We start from the raw sequence: 27659 nt of genomic DNA, 5'->3' as shown, positions 1-27659 counted from the left end.
TCTGTTCGTGCCTGTCGTTCGCCTAGTCCGAGACCTCTTGCAAGCTCCCAAGCCCCAGGGAGAAGTAATGTCGTAGGACTTATGGGTTCGAGAGGCTTTAATCAGCGAACAGACGTTCCCTCTATGGTTTCAGGCGTGTCTCGTCAAGACCGCCCCTACCATAAGACGAGCGAGACGGTTTTCTCCTCGTCATCCGAAGGCTTTTCACGTAAGAAACCGTGGAGCAAGGTTTCGAGACCCTTAAAGCGAAAGTCAGTCCCTTCAGGACAGGTCCAGCGTCCTGGTTGTAGCCATTGGGACAGCTCTGACCCTGTACAGTCATCGGAAGACTGCTCGCCGCCTAAACAGAAGCGTAACACAGGCTCCGAGAGTCTTAGTGTAGGCAATGTTTTGCAGTCACAGACGTTACCCTCGTCTCTTACCGCACCCATTCCCGTTGATCCTAAATGGGTTGTACTGCAAGACATGCAGAATAAGCTTGCCTCTCTTATGGAGGACTATTCTGCTGAAAAGGTTCACGATGATCCTCGCCGTTTAGCTGATCGAGATCCTGGCCGTCAGCCGCCCAAACGAGCCTTTGCTCGTCCTGTTGACGTTGGCGTTACAAAGTCACGTCAGTCACGTTTTGTAGAGCCTCACTCGATGCAGTCCCGTGTTGATTTTCAGCCGCATGTGGACGTTCAGCCGCTGCCGAATGCTCTTGTTGACATTCAGGACGTTCGCCAACCAGCGGAGTTGACTTGTTTTGACGCTGAGCGTCAAGCACCGCAGTCAAGAGTTGTTTTGACTGCTCAGTCTAGGCAGTCAAGGCAGTCTCGAGTTGACGTCGAGCGTCCTCCCGCTCCTGTTGTTGTTGACAGTCAGGCTGTTAAGCAGTTACATGACGTAGCGTCCTGGACTGCTACTAATGCTACGGTGCGTGTGGACTCTGCTTGTCAAGCATTGCCACCAAGGCAAGTCTCGCCCTTGCTTGTAACTCAGCAGTTATCGGACGAAGCTCCTTCAGATGAGGACGTTGCTGATCCTCATCCTGATGATAATCCTTCAGATGTAGATGAACCTAAGGCGGTTCCTCCTTCGATGGACTTTAAGAAGATCATGTTGATTTTCAAGGATCTTTTTCCAGATCACTTTGTTGCTGTTACTCCTCGTTCGCCTCCGTCTGAGTTTGCTCTAGGCTTACCTGCTTCCAAGCCAGCCTTTACTAAGCTAGTGCTTTCTCGCTCTTCCAAGAGGGCTTTACGTCTTCTAGGCGACTGGTTGGATACCAGGAGGAGTTTGGGGAAGACGGCCTTTGCCTTCCCTCCTTCTAAGCTTGCTTCCAGATCGAGCGTCTGGTATGACACGGGAGAAGTTCTCGGCTTGGGAGTCCCTGCCTCTGCCCAGGGTGACTTCTCAAGCCTCGTAGACTCTCCCCGTCGCCTGGCCATGAGACGCTCTAAGATTTGTTGGTCCTCCTCGGACCTTGACCATCTGCTTAAAGGCGTATACAGGGCCTTTGAAGTGCTTAACTTTCTTGACTGGTCATTAGGAGCTTTAAGTAGGAAAATCTCGTCTGCCGACCAAGATGTTTCCTTACTTATCATGTCCTATATGGATAAAGCCATCCGCGATGACTCCAACGAGCTCGCCTCCACCTTTACGTCGGGAGTCTTACAGAAGCGAGAAACCCTTTGCTCTTTCCTTTCGGCAGGAGTTACTCCCTGTCAGAGATCGGAACTGCTCTTTGCTCCCTTATCAGCGGCCTTGTTTCCGCAACAGCTGGTTAAGGATATAGCTGCTTCGCTTGTGCAGAAGGACACCCATGACCTGATGGCGTCCTCTGCTCGCAAAGGGACTCCTTCTTCATCCTTTGCTGTGAGACCCAGGATCGAGACTCCTGCATCTAGATTTATCCCGCCCTTTCGTGGCAGAGCTCCCAGCAGGGGAAGCTCTCGTGCCGAGGGAAAGAGAGGTAAGAAGAGAGCAGCCAAGTCCTCCCGTGGCAGAGTCTGACTGCCCACAGCCTCAGACAGCGGTAGGTGCCAGATTGAAGAGCTTCTGGCAGGCCTGGGAGAAGAGGGGTGCAGACCAAGAGTCTGTTCTGTTGCTCAGAGAGGGGTACAAAATTCCGTTTGTACGCAAACCTCCTCTAGTGACAACTCCCATAGACCTCTCTCCCAGGTACCGAGAGGAGTCAAAGAGACAAGCCCTAAATCAAGAAGTGTCTCTGTTGCTAGAGAAGGGAGCGGTGGTGAAAGTCTCGGACCTTCAATCACTGGGGTTTTACAACCGTCTCTTCCTAGTCCCAAAGCATACAGGAGGTTGGAGACCGGTGCTAGACGTCAGTGCGCTCAACGTTTTTGTTACAAAAACAAAATTCACGATGGAGACCACGAAGTCCGTCTTAGCAGCGGTCAGAGAGGGAGACTGGATGGTCTCTCTCGACCTACGAGATGCGTACTTCCACATTCCTATACACCCGGATTCCCAACCGTTTCTGAGGTTTGTTTACAGGAATGTGGTGTACCAGTTTCGAGCCCTGTGCTTTGGCCTCAGTCCTGCTCCTCTCGTGTTTACGAGGCTCATGAGGAATGTGGCAAAATTCCTCCATCTATCGGGAATCCGAGCCTCCCTGTACTTGGACGACTGGCTTCTCAGAGCATCGTCCAGTCATCGCTGTCTGCAGGATCTACATTGGACGTTGGGTCTGGCCAAGGAGTTGGGACTTTTGGTCAACCTAGAAAAGTCTCAACTGATCCCATCCCAGACTATTCTATATTTGGGGATGGAGATTCGCAGTCCAGTTTTTCGGGCTTTTCCGTCTGCCACCCGAATAGAACAAGCCCTGCTCAAAGTCCAACTAATGCTGAAAAGTGAACGTTGTTCAGTCAGGAGTTGGATGAGTCTCGTAGGGACTCTCTCATCCCTGGAGCAGTTTGTCTCGCTAGGGAGACTACACCTTCGGCCTCTCCAGTTCCATCTAGCCTCTCACTGGAACAAGGACAAGACGTTAGAGACGGTATCAATCCCAGTCTCCGAACCAGTAAAGGCATGCCTGAAATGGTGGGACAGCAATATCAGTCTGAGAGAGGGACTATCCCTAGCAGTCAAGAACCCAAACCACGTGTTGTTCTCAGACGCGTCGGATTTGGGTTGGGGTGCGACCCTGGACGGTCGGGAATGCTCGGGTCTGTGGACCTCAAGTCAGATGAGCATGCACATCAATGACAAGGAGCTATTAGCAGTCCACTTGGCCTTGATGAAATTCGAAAGCTTTCTTCGAAACAAAGTGGTAGAGGTCAACTCAGACAACACCACAGCTTTGGCGTACATCTCCAAGCAAGGAGGCACACACTCCCTCACGCTATACGAGATCGCAAGGGACCTTCTCATATGGTCAAGAAATCGAGGCATCTCCCTGTTGACGAGATTCATCCAGGGGGACTTGAACGTCTTGGCAGACTGTCTCAGTCGGAGGGGTCAGGTGATACCCACGGAATGGACCCTCCACAAGGACGTGTGCAAGAGTCTTAGGGCGACTTGGGGTCAACCCACCATAGACCTCTTTGCCACCTCGTTGACCAAAAGGTTACCAATCTATTGCTCACCAGTCCCAGATCCAGAGGCGATCCACATAGACGCGTTTCTACTGGATTGGTCTCATCTGGACTTATATGCATTCCCACCATTCAAGATAGTCAACAAGGTACTGCAGAAGTTCGCCTCTCACGAAGGGACAAGGTTGACGTTGGTTGCTCCCCTCTGGCCCACGAGAGAGTGGTTCACCGAGGTACTTCAATGGCTGGTAGACATTCCAAGAAGTCTTCCTCTAAGGGTAGATCTCTTACGTCAGCCCCACGTAAAGAATGTTCATCAAAGCCTCCCCGCGCTTCGTCTGACTGCCTTCAGACTATCGAGAGACTCTCAAGAGCTCGAGGCTTTTCGAAAGAGGCAGCCAGTGCGATTGCGAGAGCTAGGAGAGCTTCTACCATCAGAGTATACCAGTCGAAGTGGGAAGTCTTTCGAGACTGGTGCAAGTCAGCATCTGTGTCCTCTTCCAGTACCTCTGTAGCCCAAATCGCAGATTTTCTTTTACATCTGAGAAATGTTCGCTCCCTCTCAGCTCCCACGATTAAGGGCTACAGGAGCATGTTGGCTTCGGTCTTTCGTCATAGAGGCTTAGATCTTTCCAACAATAAAGATCTCCAAGATCTCCTTAAGTCTTTCGAGACCTCTAAGGAACGTCGTTTGGCAACTCCTGGATGGAACTTAGACGTGGTCCTAAGGTTCCTCATGTCAGACAGGTTTGAGCCATTACATTCAGCCTCCCTGAAGGATCTCACCCTCAAGACGCTTTTCCTAGTGTGCTTGGCTTCGGCTAAAAGGGTCAGTGAAATTCATGCCTTCAGTAAGAACATCGGCTTTTCTACAGAAAAAGCCACATGTTCACTTCAACTTGGTTTCCTGGCCAAAAATGAACTGCCTTCTCGTTCTTGGCCTAAATCCTTTGATATACCTTGCCTGTCAGAGATCGTAGGCAACGAACTTGAAAGAGTGCTGTGTCCAGTTAGAGCTCTTAAGTTCTACTTAGCTCGTACTAAGTCCTTACGAGGTGAATCTGAGGCATTATGGTGCTCAGTTAAGAAACCATCATTGCCTATGTCAAAGAATGCTTTGTCATATTTTATCAGATTTTTAATACGAGAGGCTCATTTTCACTTGAATGAGAAAGACCGATGCTTGCTTAAGGTTAAGATGCACGAAGTAAGAGCTATAGCAACTTCCTTGGCCTTTAAGCAAAATATATCTCTGCAAAGTATAATGGACGCGACCTTTTGGAGAAGCAAGTCGGTATTCGCGTCATTTTACTTAAAAGATGTCCAGACTCTTTACGAGGACTGCTACACACTGGGTCCATTCGTTGCAGCGAGTGCAGTAGTGGGTGAGGGTTCTACCACTACATTCCCTTAATTCCAATATCCTTTTAATCTGTCTCTTGAAATGTTTTTAATCTTGTTTTTGGGTTGTACGGAAGGCTAAGAAGCCTTTCGCATCCTGGTTGATTTGGCGGGTGGTCAAATGTCATTTCTTGAGAGCGCCCAGATTAGGGGTTTGATGAGGTCCTGTTGTATGGGTTGCAGCCCTTGATACTTCAGCTCCTGGGAGTCTTTACGCATCCTAAGAGGATCGCTGGGCTTCGTGAGGAAGACAGACTAACAAGGCAGAGTAATCGTCTAAGTCAACTTCCTTACCAGGTACCTATATATATTTGGGTTTTGTTATGATATAACTGTCAAAAGCTCTAAGCATGTACGCTGTAAACTTTATTTATTCTGGTCTCTACCCACCACCATGGGTTTGAATCAGCTATTATATATTCACCGGCTAAGTTAAATATTTAAAAATGATATTTTAATTATAAAATAAATTTTTGAATATACTTATCCGGTGAATATATAAATTAAAGGCCCCCCCTTCCTCCCCGATAGAGACCCAGCGGGATGAGAAGAATTGGAGCTGTTTACATGTATATGTGGTATCTGGCCGATAGTTGGCGCTGGTGGGCACACCCGCAACCTTCATAGCTATCGCTCGCGAGTTTTTGTGTTTTTCTGTCGAGCCGCCGGAGCGTCAGCTATTTATATATTCACCGGGTAAGTATATTCAAAAATTTATTTTATAATTAAAATATCATTTTATAACAAATAATATCAGCAGCAATGGCCTTAAATGTCAGGATACCAGATAACTTATACAGTAATCAATCAATCAATCCACGGATGTCGGACAGCCTCTACCAGAGGTGCCTGGTTACCCCGGTACTGGTTAACTGTATCTTGGAAACTTCCATAAATGATATGTCCTCGTCTCACATCTTGACCACAATTCTGTCAGGGAGAGAAAGATCCCAATATCTGGTGTCTGCCTGGTCAGAATGACTGGTAAGAAGTTTCCTTGTTTGAGAAGGGTGTCTGACACTAAATTGGGTTGCCAAGGGTAAGAGAGTTGTCTCCCGTCTAAATTCATTTTCTAAAGGCTAGATGGACAGTAGTCTACCTCCTAACTCAGGTCTCTCGTACACTACTACTCAGATCCTATTGGACTCTCAAGTCCATAGAATCCCCACTTATACCTAAGGAACAGTTTCTCATAGAGGAGACCTAAGCTATGACTTTTGCCTGGGCCGCTGAAGTCTGTCAGGCACCCTTTCTGGCGCAGCCATTGGTACGCCTGTAGGAAGGGTCATGCCGTTTCCCTCAGAGTCTTTATCCCTGACTTGGATAGAGCAACTTTGTCTCTTTATAGGAGTTATTTGCCTTTTTATGAATGTCAGTTCAAATGGTGATTGCCAGGATAAATTCTAGCAAAAACCCCTAACTCAATATCGAAGAAACCTCTCCACTGAGTCTGCTAGAACTTTGCCACTCATCTAAGGAACTAGGAGGAACTCCGGTTACAACTAGAGGGAGTGTTCTTGTGAACACTTGAGGGGTTGAGTGTTGGACAGAGCCTTGCACTCTGTAATGGCAAACCAATGCTGAAACTATAACTCTAGGTACATCTGTGGAGGATAACCTCAATGATAACTAGTGGGCAAAGTCACTGAATGTCTAGTCAATGGAAGGAGAAAGTCACTTCGTGTAGAGGATTAGGGCCATCTAGGGATCAGGCTCTGGGGTCCTATTATCCCCTCATTTTGTGGCATCCTCCCCAGGTGAGATGGGTAAGAGTGATGCCCTTTCTATAGAGCGATCCCGACCACCACTTACCGTAGAGTTGGAGGCACCATTGACTTCCTTCCCTGGAGAGCAATTCAGCATGCTGTGGCTCGTATTGTGACTCGAGGGAAGGAGAGGCAGTTTGTACCAGCAACCCTTACAGGAGAAAATTAGTCTTTGCTTCCCATTCCATCAGACAATTTAGAGGAACAAGGATCATTTGATTCTTAAGCAAAAGATTAATTCTCATCCGTGTGCCCAAGGGCACAGAGAGGTTACTAAAGTAAACATTCACGTCGATCGCTGTCGAGATATGCGATCGGTTGCAAGCAACTGTCTCTGTAAAGGGATGGTGAACCCTGTCCTCCAACTGCCTTTGCTACAATAAGAGTTGGTCATGTCTGTCCACTACGGATTCGTAAACACTGGAGTAGCCAGGAATCTCTACCTGGTAATGGCATTACAGCGAATTTCCTTGTAGAGCGCTGTCAAGCAATCTATCTATTGTCAACGATTGGTCACAAGTGACTACAATACTTCCGAAGGACAAAATTGAGACCTATCTTCAATCACATTTGTCAGACAGGCAGTTGAGTGCATAATTTAAGCTATGGACCCTTCCAGAAGGTAAATTTCCTCAAATTTACTGCAGGAATCCCAGGACGGGTTACCTCGGGCCAGAAGGAAGATCCGGGTGTGGCCCTAATGGTTCGTTGTATGCGAAACTCAATTGGAGAACATCGATAAATGTTAACCCTTTTACCCCCAATGGACGTACTGGTACGTTTCACAAAACTCATCCCTTTACCCCCATGGACGTACTGGTACGTCCTTGCAAAAAACTGCAATTTACATTTTTTGGCATATTTTGATAACTTTATGAGAAACTTCAGGCATTTTCCAATAGAATGAGACTAATCTGACCTCTCTATGACGAAAATTAAGATTGTTAGAGCAATTTAAAAAATATATATTGGAAAATGTGCTTGAAAAAAAAAAAAAAAATGCCTGGGGGTTAAGGGTTGGAAAGTTCCAAATAGCTTGGGGGTAAAAGGGTTAACAAATGAGACCACCTCCTACCTGATGACAAGTATCCCTTAGAAAGGCTAATACGTCTCTTATCTTTCTGTTCCCGATCAACAAAATTCATAAGCTCCGAATATTCCCTCTCAAGGTAACAAACTTACTTAAAGGAAGTTCAGTCTTAAGTACTTTTGATACTTGGACGTATGATCTGGAGATAGGACATGACTGGGATGACAGGAGGATCCCACTTTAGGGTAGACTACCATGTCTGATTACATGATGGTAGGCGGGTTACAACTATCGAATGAGAAAGCAATATACTGGAACAAAATTCCAATTGTTCTGTGTTATAGTAAGTAGCCCTTGCTACTACTCACGGGCATGCATTCGCATGCAACTGACTGAGTAAATTGCTTTCGACGGGCGTAGTAGCTCGCTTGCCTGCATGCGAAGTGTCAAAGTGCAACTTCCTACTCAGGGTAGGCGTTCGTGCTAAAGTCTCTGCTTCTAAACACGTTTCAGTGTGTAAGCACATGTGGTAGCTCGTGGAGTCGCTTGCGGGAATAATGTATGTGCGACGAAGCGCAACATCATTGCTTAAAAGGAAATGATTGTTGACAAACTATCGGATTGTAAACATTAAAATGTTCGTTAGGCATATATAGCTAGTGAAGTGATCAAATCTTTATCGGTTGTAGGGACTCACAAGGGACAAGTGTACTTTTAAGCGAATGTATGTTTACAGGTGCTATCATTCGTAAACGTAAGTATATGCCCATTCCATCACATAGGGAATAGAGGCTTAAAAGAATAACCTTGAAGGGTTATGCCTCACAAGACCATTGTACTTTGAGGGCATGACAGTGTGGGATGGAGATCGCAAGGGATCAAGAGACCGATAGCATGAGTTTTCTGATGAGCTCTCTAACCCGTAGAGAGAGGTTCGAGATAATAACCCCGAAGGATTACATTTCCTGAGACTTTTCCGAACCACGGTGGGATGCGGCGGCCACAAGCAGTCAGAAAGCATTCTTATATGGGGCAATACCTGGACAGGACTATGTCTAAAGAGACTTGTGGTGGCATGGGGCAGCCACAAGCAGTCAGCAGGAATCTTCAATTATGGCAATAACTCCTGAGGGTTTCAACTAATGAGGCTCGTTGTACAATTCTAGGTTTTTACTTTCTTGGTGAGGTCCAGCGGCAAACACTGGCATGCGTAACCAAAGTAGCTCATGCCATCCATTTACCATATATTACAAAGGTGTTAGTTTGGAGGGTATTTATTCAACAAATCAAGTGACACAAATGGTAAGAGACAGGGAGATGTGTGGATGACTGACTGCCAACGTCCAAGACACGGTACTTAGTTTGTAATAGTAGTAGTAGCAGTGGTTAGCGAGCACCTGTATTTGGGCAGACCTCAGCAGTGTGGGAAGTTTATTGCGCACCTCTCCTTAGTGTCGGGTATGCTTTCTCTTATGAATATGAATAGTTATGCATGGGAGGATTATTTGCCTAAGCATGCAAAGAACACAAACCGTGAGGTTCCCAGAGGAGGTTGGTAACTAAAGTTTTGCAAACTCATTTGGTGAAGCAAACGTGGCCAACACTAGTCAGGTTCCCAGATGAGGTTAGTAAGGTCTTGCAAACTCGTTTGGTGAAGCAAGCGCTGGCAAACGCTGGCAAGTGCTTTACAACGTAGGCAAGGCGAACGCTGGCGAGTGCTGTTGAATGTAGGCAAGGCAAACGCTGGTGAGGTGAGCTATAGCAAGGCAAATGTTGGTAAGGCAAACGCTGGCGAGGTGAGCAATAGCAAGGCAAATGTTGGCAAGGTGAGCAATAGCAAAGCAAATGCAGGCGAGGCAAATGCTTTAGAATGTTGGCGAGGTGAACAACAGCAAGGCGAACACTGGCAGCTGTAGAATGCTGGTGAGGTGTGCAATAGCAAAGCGAATGCCGGCGAGACAAACGCTGTAGAAAGTTGGTGAGGTGAGCAATAGCAAGGTAAACATTGGCAGCTGTAGAATGTTGGTGAGGTGTGAAATAGCAAAGTAAATGCTGGTGAGACAAATGCTGTTGAATGTTGGTAAGGTGAGCAATAGCAAGGCGAACACTAGAAGCTGTAGAATGTTGGTGAGGTGAGCATTAGCAAAGTGAACGCTGGCAAGATGAACTCTGTAGAACGTTGGCGATGCGACTGCTGGTGAGGTGAACAACAGCAAGACGAACACTGACAGCTGTAGAATGCTGGCGAGGTGAGCAATAGCACGCCAAACTTTGACGAGAAGAATGCTGGCGAGCGTTGACTAAGTTGTACTTGTAGATGGCAAGTACAGACAACCGAGGTAGTGTGTACAGTACTTGAGGCAACAGAAAACTTGACTTCTCTGTGTTATGCCCTCCTACCAGAGGAGGTATTCATTTGCAAGGAGACTAATAATGCTGTGCTGAACTTGTAGAACATCAGGTTCTTCCTTATGAGAGGCAGAACTCTGAGGCGCAGGTCCCAAAGAAACTCCATGAGCTTTGTTGTGCCCAATGAACATGAAGCAGGCATAATTATATAGGCAGTAGCCTCGAAGGGTAATCGCCTACAAGACTCACAGATGGGAGAGATGGCAACCGTAAGCGTCAGCAGAACCACTTTGGAGAGGAGCTTCGTACTCATGGACATGAAGGGCCTTCATCAGGTAAAGGAAGTGCTCGGTTTAGCGAACTTCCATACCCCCAGACTGCTGAGAAGACACGGACTGAGGGTGGGCATTGTAAGCTACAATCTGTGAAACGTGACTGAAGTCAGTTTCTAGGTTCTCTTGAAAGGATAGCCGGAAGGAAACCCGGAGCGGTACTCGTCAGCAACTGCTCATCTAACTACAAAAGTAGCCCGAACGAGAGAATAAGGAGCCGAGACTATAGCTGGCAAAGACAAAGGAAGTTCCTTAGACCTACGGCCATCGAAAGCTCTAAGGTGGAGACTGAAGTCTTCCCCTGGGGAGGCAGGTGTGCGCTCCTGCTGTGTCCCTGTTCGCAGAGCTCAACAAATAATTCTTAAACGGGGAGACCCGAAAGCTCCAAGGAAGGAAGGAGAAAGGAGTTTCCGCAAGCAGCAACAAGAAAGACTCCCCCCTAGTGGAGGGCACCATTTTTTCACTAAGGGAAGCAGTGATGTCCGTACCTGCGGGTTATGCAAGGGTCAATTGATCATTGTTCTACTTATTCGCCCCCCATAGAGTATGAACGAGCAGAAACAACGTCAAGTCAAAGGCCAGTTTATCGGGCGAGAGAGACGGAATGTATACTTACTCCCGAGCCAAAATAAAAAGTGAAGGCATTTCACTGGTGTGTGTGTGTGATGGGTTGGTTTGCCCCCTTCTTTAAAAAGTCTTTTGGCTAGTTTTCACCATTCGCCGAAATAATATCCACTGTGAAGAGCGAAAAAGTTTGTATTCATTTTGGAACAAATACAAATTACTTTACAAATGTGATTTGTTCCAGTGCAAAATACAAACCTTCCACTCTTTACTGAGGAATATTATTTCAGCAAAAGCTGAAATAATATTCCTCAGTATAGAGCTCCAGGTTTGTATTGCTAGGAAAAATACAAATTACTTACAAATGTCATGTTTTTTTGTTATGAAAGGGAGATGTGATGGCTCTATTGTCTGTGAAAATATTCACAAATTCCTCCGATTATATTTTTAATTTTTTTTTATATTCGATTTCAGTCATGTACAGTGTACATTTTTATATATATGTACAGTGTTCTAAATAGTAATTGTATTTTTACAGGTTCTAGATGAATTAGAGGACATGATTACAGAGGGAGGAAAAGTTGTGGACTACCATGGCTGTGATTTCTTCCCCGAGAGATTTTTTGATATAGTTTTTGTTTTGAAAACAGACAACACCATCCTCTATGATCGTTTGGCTGGAAGGTATGTTACCTAATGGTTGATTTTTGTTTGTCGGCTATTACTGTCTTTTGCATATGTAGTGCAGTACTGTACAGTACTCTAATTATTTTATTTATTTAAATGATCACATAAAAAGAGCTTTAGAAAGAAGGTAGTAACATTCCTCAGTTGGATGTGGATAGCCCAGTTCGAGCAAATGTGTGTTCATTTAAGATTACAAACCCTTACTTTATGAATGCCCTGTTTTGCCAGTCAAGGCACACAAAGAAAAAAATAAAACTTGAATTATTGGTCGTTATTATAATTACAAAAAAACTAGTATACCTTGAGACTTCATTTCTCAAGTCGTAACGTAAGTTTGTAAGACTAATGTTTAGATGACGGAAAATGGTGCTAGGTAAAGTTAAAAGAAGTTGGGACACCTAGAAGATTGGATAATAGAAAGGATTAAAAGTAAAAGGCTGAAAACCATGAAGGTGTTACAGCAGCAGTGCTGATAAGAACCTTTAAAATTGTTTTAGCATATGGTATGCAAGGCACATTGTTGACAGCCTCTCCTTCATATTGTTCAGAGTGTGATGCACAAGGCATGTGTGTAGTGAAAGTTCGTCCTTCATATTGTTCAGTGAAGTACAGTATGTAAGGCACATTGTGGGCAACCTATGGGCCATAGTTTGATGTACTGTACAGTAGGTCACTAGTTATGATGTTTCATGGATATATATGATGCATCTCCCATAAGCTATCAAAAGATTGCGTTTTAACCTCTTAACATTTGTTTCGTACGAACAGCTGGACTAGTTCACACAAGTACCATGGATCAATACAGGTATCTTGTTTTGGTGGCAGAAGAAAACAGTATTGCAGTGCATGTGTAAAGAAAACTATTTATGCATGTCACTCAGTTGATGTTGTTCTGCTGTCCTGATTTTTCATTGCCTCTGCTTTTCTTCATGACTCCCAGGCAAATTTCTGATGGTGATGGCAGTGCATCAAAGAATCAAAAAGCAATTGTTGAGGTGAAGTTATTATTACTAATAGCAAGCAATTGTTGAGGTGAAGTTATTATTACTACTAGCTAAGCTACAACCATAGTTGAAAAAGCAGGATGCTATAAGCACGAGGGCTCCAACAGGGAAAAATAACCTTGTGAGGGAAGGAAATAAGTAAGCGACATAAGAAGTAATTAATATAAAATATCTCAAGATCAGTAACAAATTTAAAATGGATCTGTCATATGTAAACTAGGAAAAGACATATGTCAGCCTGTTCAACATAAAAACATACACTGCAAGTATGAACTTCTGAAGTTCAACCAATTCAACTGCCTGATTAGGAAGGTCATTCCACAACCTGTTCATAACTGGAATAAAACTTCTAGACTACTGTGCAGCATCTTGCCGTATGATGAAGAAGACATGGATGTCAGAATTAACGGCATACCTAGCACTACGTAAAGGATGGTACAGTCTGGAAAGATCTGAATTAAAGGATGATCAGAATTATGAAAAATCTTATGCAGTATGAATAAAGAATTAACTGAAAGATGGTGCCAAGGATTAGTATCTAGATTAGGAAGAGAAACTTGATAGACAGTAGTTGAAGACCAGACAGGATGAAAGAATTAAAACATTTCTCTAGTCTTGGGTAGTACCATAGCCTTTGTACCATGGTCTTCCACTGTCTTGTGTTAGAGTTCTCTTGCTTGAGGGTTCACTCAGGCCTGCTATTCTATCTAATTTCTCTTCCTCTTGTTTTGTTAGTTTATATAGGAGATATTGATTATAATTTTGCTACTGTTCTTAAAATATTTTTCCTTGTTTCCTTTCCTCACTGGGCTATTTTCCCTGTTGGGGCCCCTTGGATTATAGCATCCTGCTTTTCCAACTAGGTTTGTAGCTTAGCAACTAATAATAATAATAGATTTGACACTTAAAATCTTTAAAAACTTTCTCAATAATCCAATTTTTTGTGCAGTTGAAAAAGAAAAACTGCATGTGTTTCTCAAAAGTAAATTTGCTGACAAGAATCACACCTAAAATCTTAGAAGTTGTATAGAGTTAAAGAAATATTATCAATGTAGAGATCTGAATGTTGAGGATCCACTATTCTCGACTTACTTACAATCATACTTTAAGTTTTGTTTGGGTTTAGTTTCATGCCCCATAATTTGCACTATGCACTAGTTTTAGCAAGATCTCTAGTAAGGAATTCTACCCCCCTCCCCCCAATGCTTTTGAACTAGGAATAACCTGTTGAAGGACAGGTAATTTTAGAAATGTGATCCCTTTGGCAAGAGAACAAGGCAGATACTATGGATTGAATTAAAGGAAAGTTTTCCTTATTTTTATCAAGTAGGAATGGCAGAAAAGACCACATCCCACTCCATGAGTTCTGGCTGTATGCAAAGAAAGGTCCCTGATTCCTCTTATCCTCCCTATTTCACTTGTCGAAAGAACCCTTTTTATATCCAATTTAGTTATAAAATATAAAGGCACTAAATCTAGTGGTTTGTATTAGTCAGGGAAAAATACAAATTATTTCCAAATTTGTAATTTTTTCCTGTATTTATGGTAATTGGTTACTATGTGCACTAGTGGAATGGGGCCTAACGCCCACCCTGTAGATGGGAAAACAGTCTTTCATTCATTGGCAATTCCAAGCATTTTATTTTTTCCTTTTACTTAGTAATACATACATACATATACCAAGGCACTTCCCCCAATTTTGAGGGGTAGCCGACATCAAACAAATTAAACCGAAAAGGGGACCTCTCCTCTCTACGTTCCTCCCAGCCTGACAATAGACTCAACCGAGTTCGGCTGGTACTGCTAGGGTGCCACAGCCCACCCTCCCCCGTTATCCACCACAAATGAAGTTTCATAACGCTGAATCCCCTACTGCTCTTACCTCTGCGGTCTTCCAAGACACCGGAGGAAGCAGCAGAGCCTACCGGAACTGCGTCACGATTGCTCGCCATTCATTCCTATTTCTAGCACGCTCTCTTGCCTCTCTCATCTATCCTCCTATCACCCAGAGCTTCCTTCACTCCATCCATCCATCCACCCAAAAATTTTGGCCTTCCTCTTGTACTTCTCCCATCAACTCTTGCATTCATCACCTTCTTTAGCAGACAGCCATTTTCCATTCTCTCAACATGGCCAAACCATCTCAACACATTCATATCCACTCTAGCTGCTAACTCATTTCTTACACCCGTTCTCACCCTCACTACTTCGTTCCTAACCCTATCTACTCGAGATACACCAGCCATACTCCTTAGACATTTCATCTCAATCACATTCAATTTCTGTCTCTCCGTCACTTTCATTCCCCACAACTCCTATCCATACATCACAGTTGGTACAATCACTTTCTCATACAAAACTCTCTTTACCTTCATGCCCAACCCTCTATTTTTTACTACTCCCTTAACTGCCCCCAACACTTTGCATCCTTCATTCACTTTCTGACATACATCTTCTTCCACTCCACCATTTGCTGCAACAACAGACCCCAAGTACTTAAACTGATCCACCTCCTCAAGTAACTCTCCATTCAACATGACATTCAACCGCGCACCACCCTCCCTTCTCGTAAATCTCATAACCTTACTCTTACCCACATTAACTCTTAACTTCCTTCTCTCACACACCCTTCCAAATTCTGTCACTAATCGGCCAAGCTTCTCTTCCACGTCTGCAACCAGTACTGTATCATCCGCAAACAACAACTGATTTACCTCCCATTCATGGTCATCCTCGTCCAACCACTCGAGCATTCACCTCTCTCACCACTCCATCAACATACAAGTTAAACAACCACGGTGACATCACACATCCCTGTCTCAGCCCCACTCTCACCGGGAAACAATCGCTCACTTCATTTCCTATCCTGACACATGCTTTACTACCTTTGTAGAAACTTCTCACTGCTTGCAACAACCTTCCACCAACTCCATATAACCTCATCACATTCCACATTGCTTCCCTATCAACTCTATCATACGCTTTCTCCAGATCCATAAACGCAACATACACCTCCTTACCTTTTGCTAAATATTTCTCGCATAGCTGCCTAACTGTAAAAATCTGATTCATACAACCACTACCTCTTCTAAAACCACCCTGTACTTCTAAAATTGCATTCTCTGTTTTATCCTTAATCAGTACTCTACCATACACTTTTACAACCACACTCAACAGACTAATACCCCTTGAATTACAACACTTATGCACATCTCCCTTACCCTTTTATAGTGGTACAATACACGCACAAACCCAATCTACTGGTACCATTGACAACACAAAATCACAAATTTTAGGTAATTTGTATTTTTCCTAACAGTACTTACCTCGATTTACTTTCTTAGGAGTATCTGGGATCTCCTCATTAACTGACCAAGAATTTTGCGTAGTTCCCCCTCTCTCCATTACCTTGTCGGGGCGCTCCGGGGCGGAAGGACACTCGCCCTGGGGCGCCCCGGGGTCAGCGCATGAGGAAGCGCTGCTAGGTCGTCAGTAAGCGTATGTTTAAAGTTTTCCTCGAACTCCTGTAAGATACTTAGGGTAGGATGGGTTGGCCATAACCCGAAAGTAGTTTGAGGTAAGTACTGTTAGGAAAAATACAAATTACCTAAAATTTTTTATTTGTTCCAACACGGAGTACTTACCTTGAACTACTTTCTTAGGAGACTTATACTTTAGGAGGAGGGAGTGGCTTACAGGCCGGAATATCTCAAAACATCCTGGGGCACGAGACCTAGATAGGAGGCTAGGTCTAGACGACCCAGTGGATAGGTAGGAGAGTCGAGGAAAGCACGCAAAAGTCTACCTTATGTACAACTCACCTTTATGTATAATCCGGACATGGTTTTTTCACAGCATCCATCTCTCACATGGAAGGAGGATAGGAAAGGGGAAAAAGAGGGTAGCAAGGAAAGGGGGGAGTAAGGAGGAACTTGTGTCGCTTGTGATTACTTCCCACTGCTACCCGGGGCCCCAAAACCACTAAACTTGTTGCATGGCCGAAATTACTGGCCCAATGGAGAAGGCATCCAGGGACTTTCTCATACAATCCTTCAGGTAGTGGGCTGTAAAGGTGGATTGTCTGGTACAAGTACCTGCTCGTAATATTTGGCCCACTGCCATGTTGGTGTCAAAGGCCAGGGACTTGCTAAGGCCTCTAATATCATGAGGTCGCGAGGTCCCAGGAATCGTGGAACCATCACTTTCGTACGCTCTTTTGATAACCTGCCGGAGCCAGAAAGATATAGTGTTCTTAGACACCGTTTTCTTGACTGGGCCGGAGGATACAAACAAACTTTTGATAGCTGGTCTGAGTTTGGAAGTTCTACCGAGATATTTCCTGATAGTCCTCACGGGACGCAAAAGCAGGTCTTCCGGGTTGTCCGAGCGCGGAATAGCTGGAATAGAGAATTCCTCGAACCTAGGATCAGCAATTACTGGGTTCTGGGTCGTGGCCACGAATTCCGGCAAGAACCTAAAAGACATATCCTTCCACCCTTTCGAGTGTGAGACTTTGAAGGACAAGCTGTGGAGTTCACTCACCCGTTAGGCTGAGTCGAGAGCTAGCAAGAATACAGCCTTGAGGGTAAGGTCCTTTTCTAGGATGTCTTTAAGATGTTCGAAGGGAGGCCTCGAGAGAGCCTGAGGACCTTGGCTACATCCCACTGGGGAGCCCTAGAGGAGCGAGGGTCACATTACTGTTCAAAACTTCTGATGAGCATGGAGATGTGGCTAGAAGCCCCTAGGCTAATGCCCCTGAGTTGGAAAACCTGTCCCAGTGCTGCACGGACTCCTTTAATGGCTGGAATGGAGACTCCCAGGTCGTCCCTCAGGTGAACCAGGAAGTCTGCAATATTGTGGACCGAAGCATCAAAGGGCCGCAGATTCTGTGTGGCACACCATTTAACAAAAGTGGCCCCCTTGGCCTATTACACCATTCACGAGGACTTCCAGAGATACCCCGACATCATGGAAGCAGTCTTATCCGAGAATACCTCTTTCCTTAGCAGGCGCTTGATAACCTCCATGCGTGTAACCTCAGGCCCTGGGGGTTTTTGTGTAGCCTTAGAAAGTGAGGTTGGCTTAGCAGGTCTTTTCTTGCTGGAAGGGGCCACGGAGGAAGGGTGGACAGGTCCTATAGATCCGCGAACCACTCCCTCTCCGGCCACCAGGGCGCTACCAAAGTCATCTTTGTAGATCTCAACTGCCTTATCCTGTTGAGCACCTGCCTGGTGATCCCGAAGGGGGGGAAGTCGTAAACGTCAACACTGTCCCACTAGTGTTGGAAGGCGTCTTTGAACTCTGCTGTCAGATCTGGTACCGGGGAGCAGAATACGGGTAGTTGTGCATTGAGCCTTGTGGCGAACAGGTCTATCACCCGAGAGTCCCACAGCTGGAGAACCTCCTGTGCTACCTGCGGATGAAGAGACTATTCCGACCCTACTACCTGTCCTGTCCTGCTGAGGCCGTCGGCCAGGACGTTTCTCCTTCCCGGAATGAATCTGGCTGTGAGCAGAATGTGGTTCATTTCGGTCCATTCCAGGATTTTAGCTGTGAGGTCGCACAGTTCCCTTGCTTATGCCTCCTTGTTTCTTGATGAACGCCACTACCGTGGCGTTGTCACACACGAGTGCCACCAAGTTTCTCCGAAGAAGACGGGCGAATGTCGCCAGGGCCTTTTGTACTGCCATCAGCTCGAGCAGATTGATGTGTCGGGTTCTTTCCTCCATTGACCACTTTCCCTCTGCTGTTTCTTTGAGGAGATGAGCTCCCCACCCCTCTTTCGATGCATCCGTGAAAAGCAGCATCTCCGGAGGAGCGGAAGCGAACGGTATCCCTTCCAGCGTGTTCCTCCTGTCAGACCACCAGAGGAGCATGTCCTTGGAGGACGGGGACACCCTGACTACCTTCTGCACGGACTCCTCCGCTGACCAGAGGTCCTTCAGGTTCCACTGTATTGGTCTTAGCTTGAGCCTTCCTTGCGGAACCAATTTCTCCGAGACCAGGTGTCCCACGAGTCTGCCAATCCTTGGCTCTCATTGAAGTGTCTGCTAGAAACGGGCGAATCACTTGGTCCAGGTTGTCCAGCTTCTCCTGGGAGGGAAACGCTCTCGCCAGCTGGGAGTCCAGGACCATCCCTAGGTACGTCATCCTGGTGGCTGGGACTAACTGGGACTTTTCGAGGTTGATTGTAATCCCGAGTTCCCTGCAGAACTGTACAAGTTGTGTGCCCTGATCCTTTAAGACTGCCTCTGAGGCTGAAAGCAGCAACTAGTCGTCGAGGTATCTGATCAGCCTGATGCCCTGTTTGTGTGCCCAGACTGATACCAGGGTGAACACCCTCGTGAACACCTGCGGAGCTGTTGACAGGCCGAAACAGAGGGTCTTGAAATGTAAGGACTGGGAGCCCCACCTTACTTCTGAGGAACTTCCTGCTGGAGGGGTGTACGGGGATTTGAAAATATGCATCCTTGAGATCCAGGGACACCATGAAATCCCCTTCTCTCAAGGCCGGCAGCACCGACTTCGGCGTGTCCATCTTGAAGGAGCTCTTCTTGATGAATTTGTTCAGACCCGAGAGGTCGATGACTGGCCTCCAGCCTCCTGTAGCTTTCTCTACCAGGAAGAGCCTGCTGTAGAATCCCGGGTAAGGTTCGTGGACGGGCTGTAGAGTTCCCTTGTTCAACATGGCCTCCACTTCCGCTTGCAGGGCTGCTCTCCTCTCGGTGCCTTTGGGTGCTAGCCACTCTGCTCGATGTTCGGGGATCAGAGGGGGCGGATCTGACAGGAAGGGAATTCTGTATCCCTCCCTGAGGACTGTCACCGTCCATGGATCCGCACCGTCGTCTTGCCATGCTTGCCAATATCGTTTGAGGCATCCCCCCACCTAAGGTGTGGGAAGGCGTAGGGGGCCTCTCTCCCTATCTCCTTCTGGGGAGACTGTGAGAACGGCCTCTCCTTGAGCCTGAATCTCTAGGTCTAAAGGAGGCCTGGGTTGGGGCACCGCTCCTTCTGGAGGGCCGTGGGGATTGGTGCAAGGAAAAGGAGGAGGCCTGCTGCCTAGCCGGAGGCGTAGGCGGGTAGGCCCGGTCCGCCGACGATCTTCTATGTGAGGGCCGCCTTGCCACCTGCTGCCTGGGCTCAGCCGAACTCTTTAATTTTCCGACCCTCTGTATTGTCTCCGCCACTGCCTGAAGGGGGAACATTGTCACGCCCAGACGGGAGTTCCTTAGGAATTTTGCTTCTCAATCAGGGAGCCTGCAGGACAGCCTGTTCAGCACCATGTTCCTTCTCCTCAGAACCCAGTTCGCTGTCTGGGTAAGGGACTGGAAAGTGAGAAACTTCATCGCCTTGCCAGCCGAGCGGATTAGTTCTTTTAACAGGGCCTGGTTCTCTGGAACTGATAGGTCGTGCACCAGTTGAAACCCTGCTAGGGTGCACGCCCACCAGTCCAGCCATGAGGTTACGTTAACTATGTCCTGGGCGGTGTCCTCCATCATGGCGGCCTCTGCTTGTGAGAACACCATCGGTGCGTTAAGCCTCCGCTCATCGGTGTTGCCCTGGTTCAGGTAGCCCTTAGCAAGTTTTTCTTGCCTGACACAAAATGATCTACATGCTCCAGACCTGACAGCCAAGCTTGTTCTGACGAAGGCTGAGGCTCGGCCAGCCTATGGTGATGACGAATTAGGGCCAGAACCTTCCTATATAACGAGACCTCGTCCGGGAGCACTTGCCTGTGTCCAGCAACTCCTCTACTATCTGCCCCTCCATGTCGGCAGCATCCTCAAACACGGAGGGATCCGTGGGAGCGGAGGCATCCCTTCCCTCTTGACGGGTTGGTACAGCGGCTGCCTCCGTTGCGGTTAGAGCTGCCGGGGCGGGAGTAGCCATCATAGGTCTAACCCCTCCCGGGGAATCCGGATGGTGCTGCTTGATGGTCGCAGCAGCGGCAGGTTCCGTAACTTGGACGGAGCCGCTGCGACGAAGTGGCTGGGGGCCGAACTGCCGGGTCTCATCCGTGGAAGTTCCCGTCGAGCGGATGGAGCCGATGACTTGCCGGGTACAGGTAACTGAAAGTGTGCCAACGGCTGCACCCGACGAGCGGGCGGAGCCGAAAAGACACTGGGCAAGTGCACAGAAGTAGCTCCAGCGGCCACCAAGGCAGGCACTGGGGCGGCAGCCGTCTTGCTCGACCCACGATGGTGGGGAGCCACTCCAACGAACCTCCTCCTCGAGGAACTCTTCCTCTTATTCTTCCTTCTCGAGGACTTCGATCTCTTCCTGGCCGGGCTGGCATGGGAGCTAGCTCTCCTCCTGGACCTCTTCCGCTTCTTCCTGGCATCCCGGCTGCTGGAGTCCTCCAACGAGAAAGAGCTGTAGGTCGAGAAGCTGTCCAAGGAGGAAGAGCTGTCTGAATCCTCTGACTCTATCACGAGTCTTCTAAGGGCCCTTGGTCTGGATACCGGGGTCAAGGATTCCATGAAGTCCGGCAGAAGCGTAGCTGAGGGCGCCAGGGACGTGCGGAAAGCGGCTCGAAAGGCAAACCGTCCCTCGAACTCCTCTTCCTGCCGCATAGGGGACTGTCCAAACAATGGAGTCGGGGTCCGAAGAGCACGTGGCCTGCCTTTCTTTGTCCCGACCGCCCCCGGAACCTGCTGAACCTGAAAAATACTGCTACGATGGGGGGTAGGCGCTGTTTCGGGCTTCCCCCACACCGAGTCTTCACTTGAGACGGGTCCTGCAGGCACCAGGCCTTCGTCTGCAACACAAACTTCCGCCACACTAGCAGACCCCCCCCCCCTCGTCTGCGTAGGCCCCTCTTTAACAGACTCCCCGACACCACACTCATGGGGAACGGCAATGGGCCGTTTCCCCACAACGGACTTACCTCGTCCCCTACTCTGGGTAGGGGAAGGTGAAGGAGAACCTCTCTCTGAAGGCGCTGAAGGCGACGTTAGTGGCGAGGTGAGGCCCGCCTTCTTGGGAGATCTCTTGGGCGCCTTTTTCTTCTTCGTGGCGAACAAGGACCACTGAAGTTCTGACCAGGACTCACACTCCGGACATGTGGAAGAAGGGGAGCACTTATTTCCTCGACACGAGGCGCACAGCGTGTGTGGGTCGACATCCAGCTTGGACAGCCATGCCCCGCAAGACTTACCAGCTTTGGGCCCGGGACAACGATGCTGGGATTTCATGAAACGCGAACACGCAAGCAACACAAGAACACAAGGGAAAGGTAAGGAACACAAAGGGAACACGTGGTGCACAAGGGACGAGGAACACAAAGGAACACGTGGTACACAAGGTGATCGGACGGGATAAGTGAGAGAGAGCGGCGAGATGATATCTACGCCGCTACCAGACGCTTACTGACGACCTAGCAGCGCTTCCTCACGCGCTGACCCCGGGGCGCCCCAGGGCGAGTATCTTTCCGCCCGGGAGCGCCCCGACAAGGTAACGGAGAGAGGGGAACTACGCAAAATTCTTGGTCGGTTAATGAGGAGATCTCAGATCCTCCTAAGAAAGTAGTTCGAGGTAAGTACTCCGTGTTGGAACAAACACATATCAAACAATCTCGCCAACCATTCAAGTACAGTCACACCCCCTTCCTTCAACATCTCAGTTCTCACATCATCCATACCAGATGCTTTTCCTACTCTCGTTTCATCTAGTGCTCTCCTCACTTCCTCTCTTGTAATCTCTCTCTCATTCTCATCTCCCATCACCAGCACCTCAACACCTGCAACAGAAATTTTATTTGCCTCCCTATTATCCTCAACTTTTAGTAAACTTTCAAAATATTCCACCCACCTTTTCCTTGCCTCCTCTCCTTTTAACAACCTTCCATTTCCATCTTTCACTCTTTCTTCAATTCTTTATTGAACCAGCCTTCCTTACTCTCTTCACTTCTTTCCAAAACTACTACTTATTCTCTTCATATGAATGACCCAATCCCTGACCCCACCTCAGGTCAGACTGCCCTCTTTGCCTCACTTACATTGTGCTTTACTTAGTAATATGTAAATTAAATTAAATTACTGTATTCTAGTAAAGATTATTATTCAAAGGTGATCTATTTTTATTTTTCATTTCAGGGGCTACCATGGAACAAAGCTGACAGAGAATGTTGAATGCGAAATCATGAATGTCATAAGAGACGAGGCTATGGATAGTTATAATAATGATATTGTCCATGTTCTTCCATCAAACTCTCCAGAAGATATGGAATCCAATATTGAGAGGATTATTTTATGGATTGAAGCCTGGAAAAGAGATAATGGAGCTTAAGGCTGAAAAATAAAAGATTATTTTGTATATCTCATATTTATAATTTACCCTTTTTTCAGAATACATTCAATTTTTTATCTCAAATTTTGTACTGCTTAATGAACTTGGAAAAAGACTAAAAATTCTTCATAGTATCTAGTTATCAAGACACTGATTTATAACTTTAAAGCTATAAAAAGGTGGTTTATTAAAGTTAAATTATATTTAAAGAATCTTCCTATGAAATATGCCACATCAAATGTATATGGCCCAATGGTTAGATTATAAAACCAGAGCAGATTCTCTAAAGAAAAATACATTTTTGGGTTTTAAACATATATAACAAAAGGGCCCTTGTTTATGAATCTTCAGGTTTTACATTGTCACCGTTTCACTTCCTTTATTAGTCGTTAATCCTTCAGTGTGCATGTGCATCATGTTGTCTGTGATATTACTTCTAAACAATGCTGTCTTATTCCTCTCAGCAGAAATGAACATTTTTTTTCTGATTACAATAAATTCTTGTACTAAATATTTAAAAGAACTTTTCATGTGATAATCTAGTAGTTCATCCATTTCATCACAGTAATAATTATTGATTGGCCAATAATTTTTGGAAGTTTATTAGTTCTGTATAGTTTTCCTACAAGATAACAGTGTAATTTTCTGTACCTTTTATATGAAACAAGTGTGTATGCTTTTGAGACAAACAATCAATTTAAATTATCTGGTTATGCTATCTTAAAAGGATTTATTTTTATCTTTGTGTAGTACTAAGAGCCCTATATAAGTCTCCAAAGTTTCAGCTCTAATATAACCAAGATTGTTCAGATAAGCTTTCACTGCATAGCAAGTTTTAATGAATGTATTAAAATGAAAACAGGATGGTCAAATAATGTCCCTAATAGTGAATAATCAGTATTAAAGTTGACAACATGTTAAGAAGTTTAGTGCTCAAATCCTTTAAAATCCAGTGTGAAGTGAATGTAGATATTAGAATCTAGGGCTAGCCATCACAAACAAGTTAATAGTATGTTGTAACCAGACCTAAGATTATTATATTTAAGAGGTAATTGCCAAACCAGTAATGTTCTTGACATTCTGATACTATTAACCCTTTTACCCCCGGGGTATCTGGAAATTTCCAACCCTTAACCCCCAGGGGGTTATTTTTTTCCTAGCACATTTTGCAGTATATTTTTTTTAAATTGCTCTAACAACCTTAATTTTTGTCATAGAGAGGTCAGCTTGGTCTCCTTCTCTTGGAAAATGCCTGAATTTTCTCAAAAAATTATCAAAAAATATGAAAAATCAAAAAATTTTAAACAATTTTTATTTTTCCTAACATACTCACCGAGAACCACTTTCTATAGGAGAGTCACTTGACCTCTCAATCTCGACCAAGATTTTCCCGCGCTACCCCCCTATCTCGCTCCATATAGTTTCTACCCCCGCCGCCAGGATACGCCCTGCGAGCCGGATTAGGGCAGGTCACTGCTTTCCCGGGTCAGCATCCTCATTAAGTTCGACGTTTAGCCCAACTCGGCAATGGAAGAATGGCACTCGGGGACGGACGGGAGGGCCATTACCCGAAAGTGGTTCTCGGTGAGTATGTTAGGAAAAATAAAAATTGTTTAAAATTTTTGATTTGTTCCGACACAATATACTCAGCGAGAACCACTTTCTATAGGAGACTTACACCTTAGGAGGCGGGAGAGCCATTCTGCCACTTGGTCTGGCACATAGTGCCTGGAGGGCTACGGAATGCGGGGGTACAGAGAGCGGATAGAGGGTAACTGCGGAAACCTTACGCTTATATTTTAAGACTTACCTCTTAACATCTTCTCTACTGAGTCTTCTCCTGAAGAAGTAGGGACGAGTCTATTCACTGTTGGGGACGTCTTCTAGCCTGCCGCTACACAGCTTGGAGGGCGGCGATGACTGTCCCAATGGAGAATCCATCCAAAGACTTTCTTGAATAGTCTTTGAGATAGTGGGCCGTGAAGGTCGACTGGTGTGACCAAGTGCCGGCCTGTAGGATCTGCCCCACTGCCATGTTTCTCTCAAAGGCCAAGGAAGTGCTCAGGCCTCTGATGTCAGGGCGGGGAGTGCCCGGTACTGCCACCTTGTCCTCTTCATAAGTCCTAGTGATGACTTGTCTCAGCCAGAAGGAAATAGTGTTCTTGGAGACTTGCTTCTTATTAACACCTGAAGAGACGAAGAGGTTCTTGGCACCTGGGCGGAGATGAGCCGTCCTTTCCAGGTACTTCCTGAGCGTCCTGACTGGGCATAACTTCAGGTCTTCCGTATTGCCTGTCTTGGGGATGGCCGGAATTGAGAAACCTTCAAACCTCGGGTCCCAGACTGCGGGGTTCTGAGTCTTTGCTACAAAGGAGGGTACGAACTTGAAGGATACCTCCCTCCACCCTTTGGAGTGTGCCACGTCGTAGGAGAGACCATGGATCTCACCTACTCTCTTAGCTGAAGCCAAGAATAGCAAGAAGACTGTCTTGAGGGTGAGATCTTTGTCCCCGATATCTTTGAGGGGTTCGAAGGGAGGACGACACAGCATTTTCAGAACCTTGGCCAGGTCCCATCTGGGCACTCTCCTGGCTTGAGGAGGACAGGACTGCTCGAAACTTCTAATCAGCATCGCTATGTGTCTCGAGGTCCCCAGGTCGATGCCTTTCAGGAGAAAGACTTGGCCTAAGGCTGCTCGTACTCCTTTAATAGCTGGGATTGACATCCCTATTTTATCCCTAAGGTACACGAGAAAGTCAGCTATGTCAGGGACCGAGGCTTTAAGAGGTCTTGTGTGTTTTGCCGCGCACCACTTCGTAAAGGCGGCCCACTTCGCCTGGTAGACCACGGTAGAGGATTTTCTTAGGTATAGGGACATCCTCTTAGCTGTGGCGGAGGAGTACCCCTCCTTCTTCAGGAGCCGCTCGATAGTCTTCAGGCGTGAAGGCGAAGAGAGAGAGGGTTGTCGTGGAACTTGAGGAAGTGAGGTTGACTCAGCAGATCTGACCTGGGGGGCAGAGGCCAAGGCGGATGGCTTGCCAGGTCTTTTAGATCCGCGAACCACTCTCTCTCCGGCCACCAGGGCGCTACCAAAGTCATCCTTAGGTTTTGGGAGGTTCTTACTCTGTTGAGCACCTGCCTTAACAGCGTGAAGGGGGGAAAGGCATATACGTCCCGGTTGTCCCACTTGTGCTGGAAGGCGTCTTCTAGGGCTGCTCCTTCGTCTGGTACCGGGGAGCAATAGACTGGTAGCTTGGCGTTGAGCTTTGTTGCGAAGAGGTCCATCACCGGGGAGCTCCAGCGTTGAAGGATGAGTCTGGCCACTTCTGGGTGTAGGGACCACTCCGTCCCTACTATCTGACCCATTCTGCTGAGGCCGTCGGCTAGCACGTTTCTTTTCCCGGGGATGAACCTTGCTAGAAGTATCACCTGGTGCTCATCCGCCCAATGCAGGATGTTTATGGTGAGGTCGCACAGTTCCTTCGACTTCATGCCACCTTGCTTCTTTATGTAGGCTACCACCGTGGCGTTGTCACACATTAGGGCCACGGTGTTTCCCTTCAACCGACTTGCAAAGTGCAGACATGCCTTCTGTACTGCTTTTAGCTCCAGGACGTTGATGTGGAGCTGCCTTTCGGTCTCCGACCAGGTACCGCTTGCTGTTTCCTCCCGCAGGTGGGCTCCCCACCCTAGGCTGGAGGCGTCTGTGAACAGGAGAAACTCAGGGGGACAGGACCCGAGGGGCATCCCCTTGAGGGAGTTCGACTGGCATCGCCACCATTTTAAGGCTGCTCTCGTGTCCGGAAGGACCGGAATCAACGCTTTCTGAGAGCCTGTCTGGGACCATAGAGCCTTGAGGTTCCATTGTACGGGTCTGAGCCGTATCTTCCCTTGGGGAACCAGTTTCTCTAATGAGACCAGGTGACCTATCAGCCTCTGCCAGTCTTTCGCCCTCCTGGGAAGCTCCGACAGGAACGGCTGAATGATATTGATGAGGTTCTGTATCCTGTCTTCCGAGGGGAAGGCCTTCCCCTGCACGGTGTCCAACGTCATACCCAAGTACCCCATTCTGTTGGATGGAGTTAGGTTCGATTTTTCCAGGTTGATAATGATTCCCAGACTCCTGCAGAATTGGAGGAGGTCCTTCCCTTGCTCTTCCAAGAGGGCCTTTGAGCTGGAAAGGAGCAACCAGTCGTCCAGGTATCTGATGAGGCGGATACCTCGTTCGTGAGCCCATACTGAGACCGTCGCGAAGACCCTCGTGAACACTTGAGGGGCCGTCGACAGGCCGAAGCAGAGGGTCCTGAACTGCAGGATCTAGGAGCCCCATTTTACCCGGAGGAACTTCCGACTCGACGGGTGGACCGGAATCTGGAAGTACGCGTCCTTGAGGTCGATCGTCATCATAAAATCCTTCTCCCTCAAGGACATCAGGACGGATTTTGGGGTGTCCATCTTGAAGTTCGTCTTCTTGACGAACTTGTTGAGGGCCGACAGGTCTATCACCAGTCTCCACCCCCCCGTTGCTTTCTCCACCAGGAACAGGCGGCTGTAGAAGCCTGGCCCTGGGAGAAGGACTTCTTCCATGGCTCCCTTCTCCAACATGGAGGAAACTTCTTTTTGCAGGGTGGCCCTTTTCAACGGGTCCCTGGGAGCCAACCATTCTGTCTGGGTGGCTGGAATAAGAGGGGGTGGATCCG

The 27659-nt window shown here is 47.0% G+C and overlaps 2 protein-coding genes across 3 annotated transcripts in view; one reads left to right on the top strand and one right to left on the bottom strand.

Moving 5' to 3' along the window:
* Window positions 1-27659, bottom strand: part of Tlk (Tousled-like kinase) — a 292570-nt gene that overhangs the window by 164840 nt on the left and 100071 nt on the right. The gene's annotated exons all lie outside the window — the stretch shown is intronic.
* Window positions 10397-22988, top strand: LOC137653821 (adenylate kinase isoenzyme 6-like). The gene is made up of 3 exons (XM_068387472.1): window positions 10397-10420; window positions 11520-11665; window positions 22767-22988. The coding sequence occupies exons 1-3, from the start codon at window positions 10397-10399 to the stop codon at window positions 22957-22959; spliced, it is 363 nt and encodes a 120-aa protein (XP_068243573.1). The 3' UTR covers window positions 22960-22988.

This window comes from Palaemon carinicauda, chromosome 14 (assembly GCF_036898095.1).
Source record: "Palaemon carinicauda isolate YSFRI2023 chromosome 14, ASM3689809v2, whole genome shotgun sequence".
In the NCBI taxonomy this organism is placed as follows: domain Eukaryota; kingdom Metazoa; phylum Arthropoda; class Malacostraca; order Decapoda; family Palaemonidae; genus Palaemon; species Palaemon carinicauda.
This window is presented reverse-complemented; position numbering and strand designations above follow the sequence as displayed.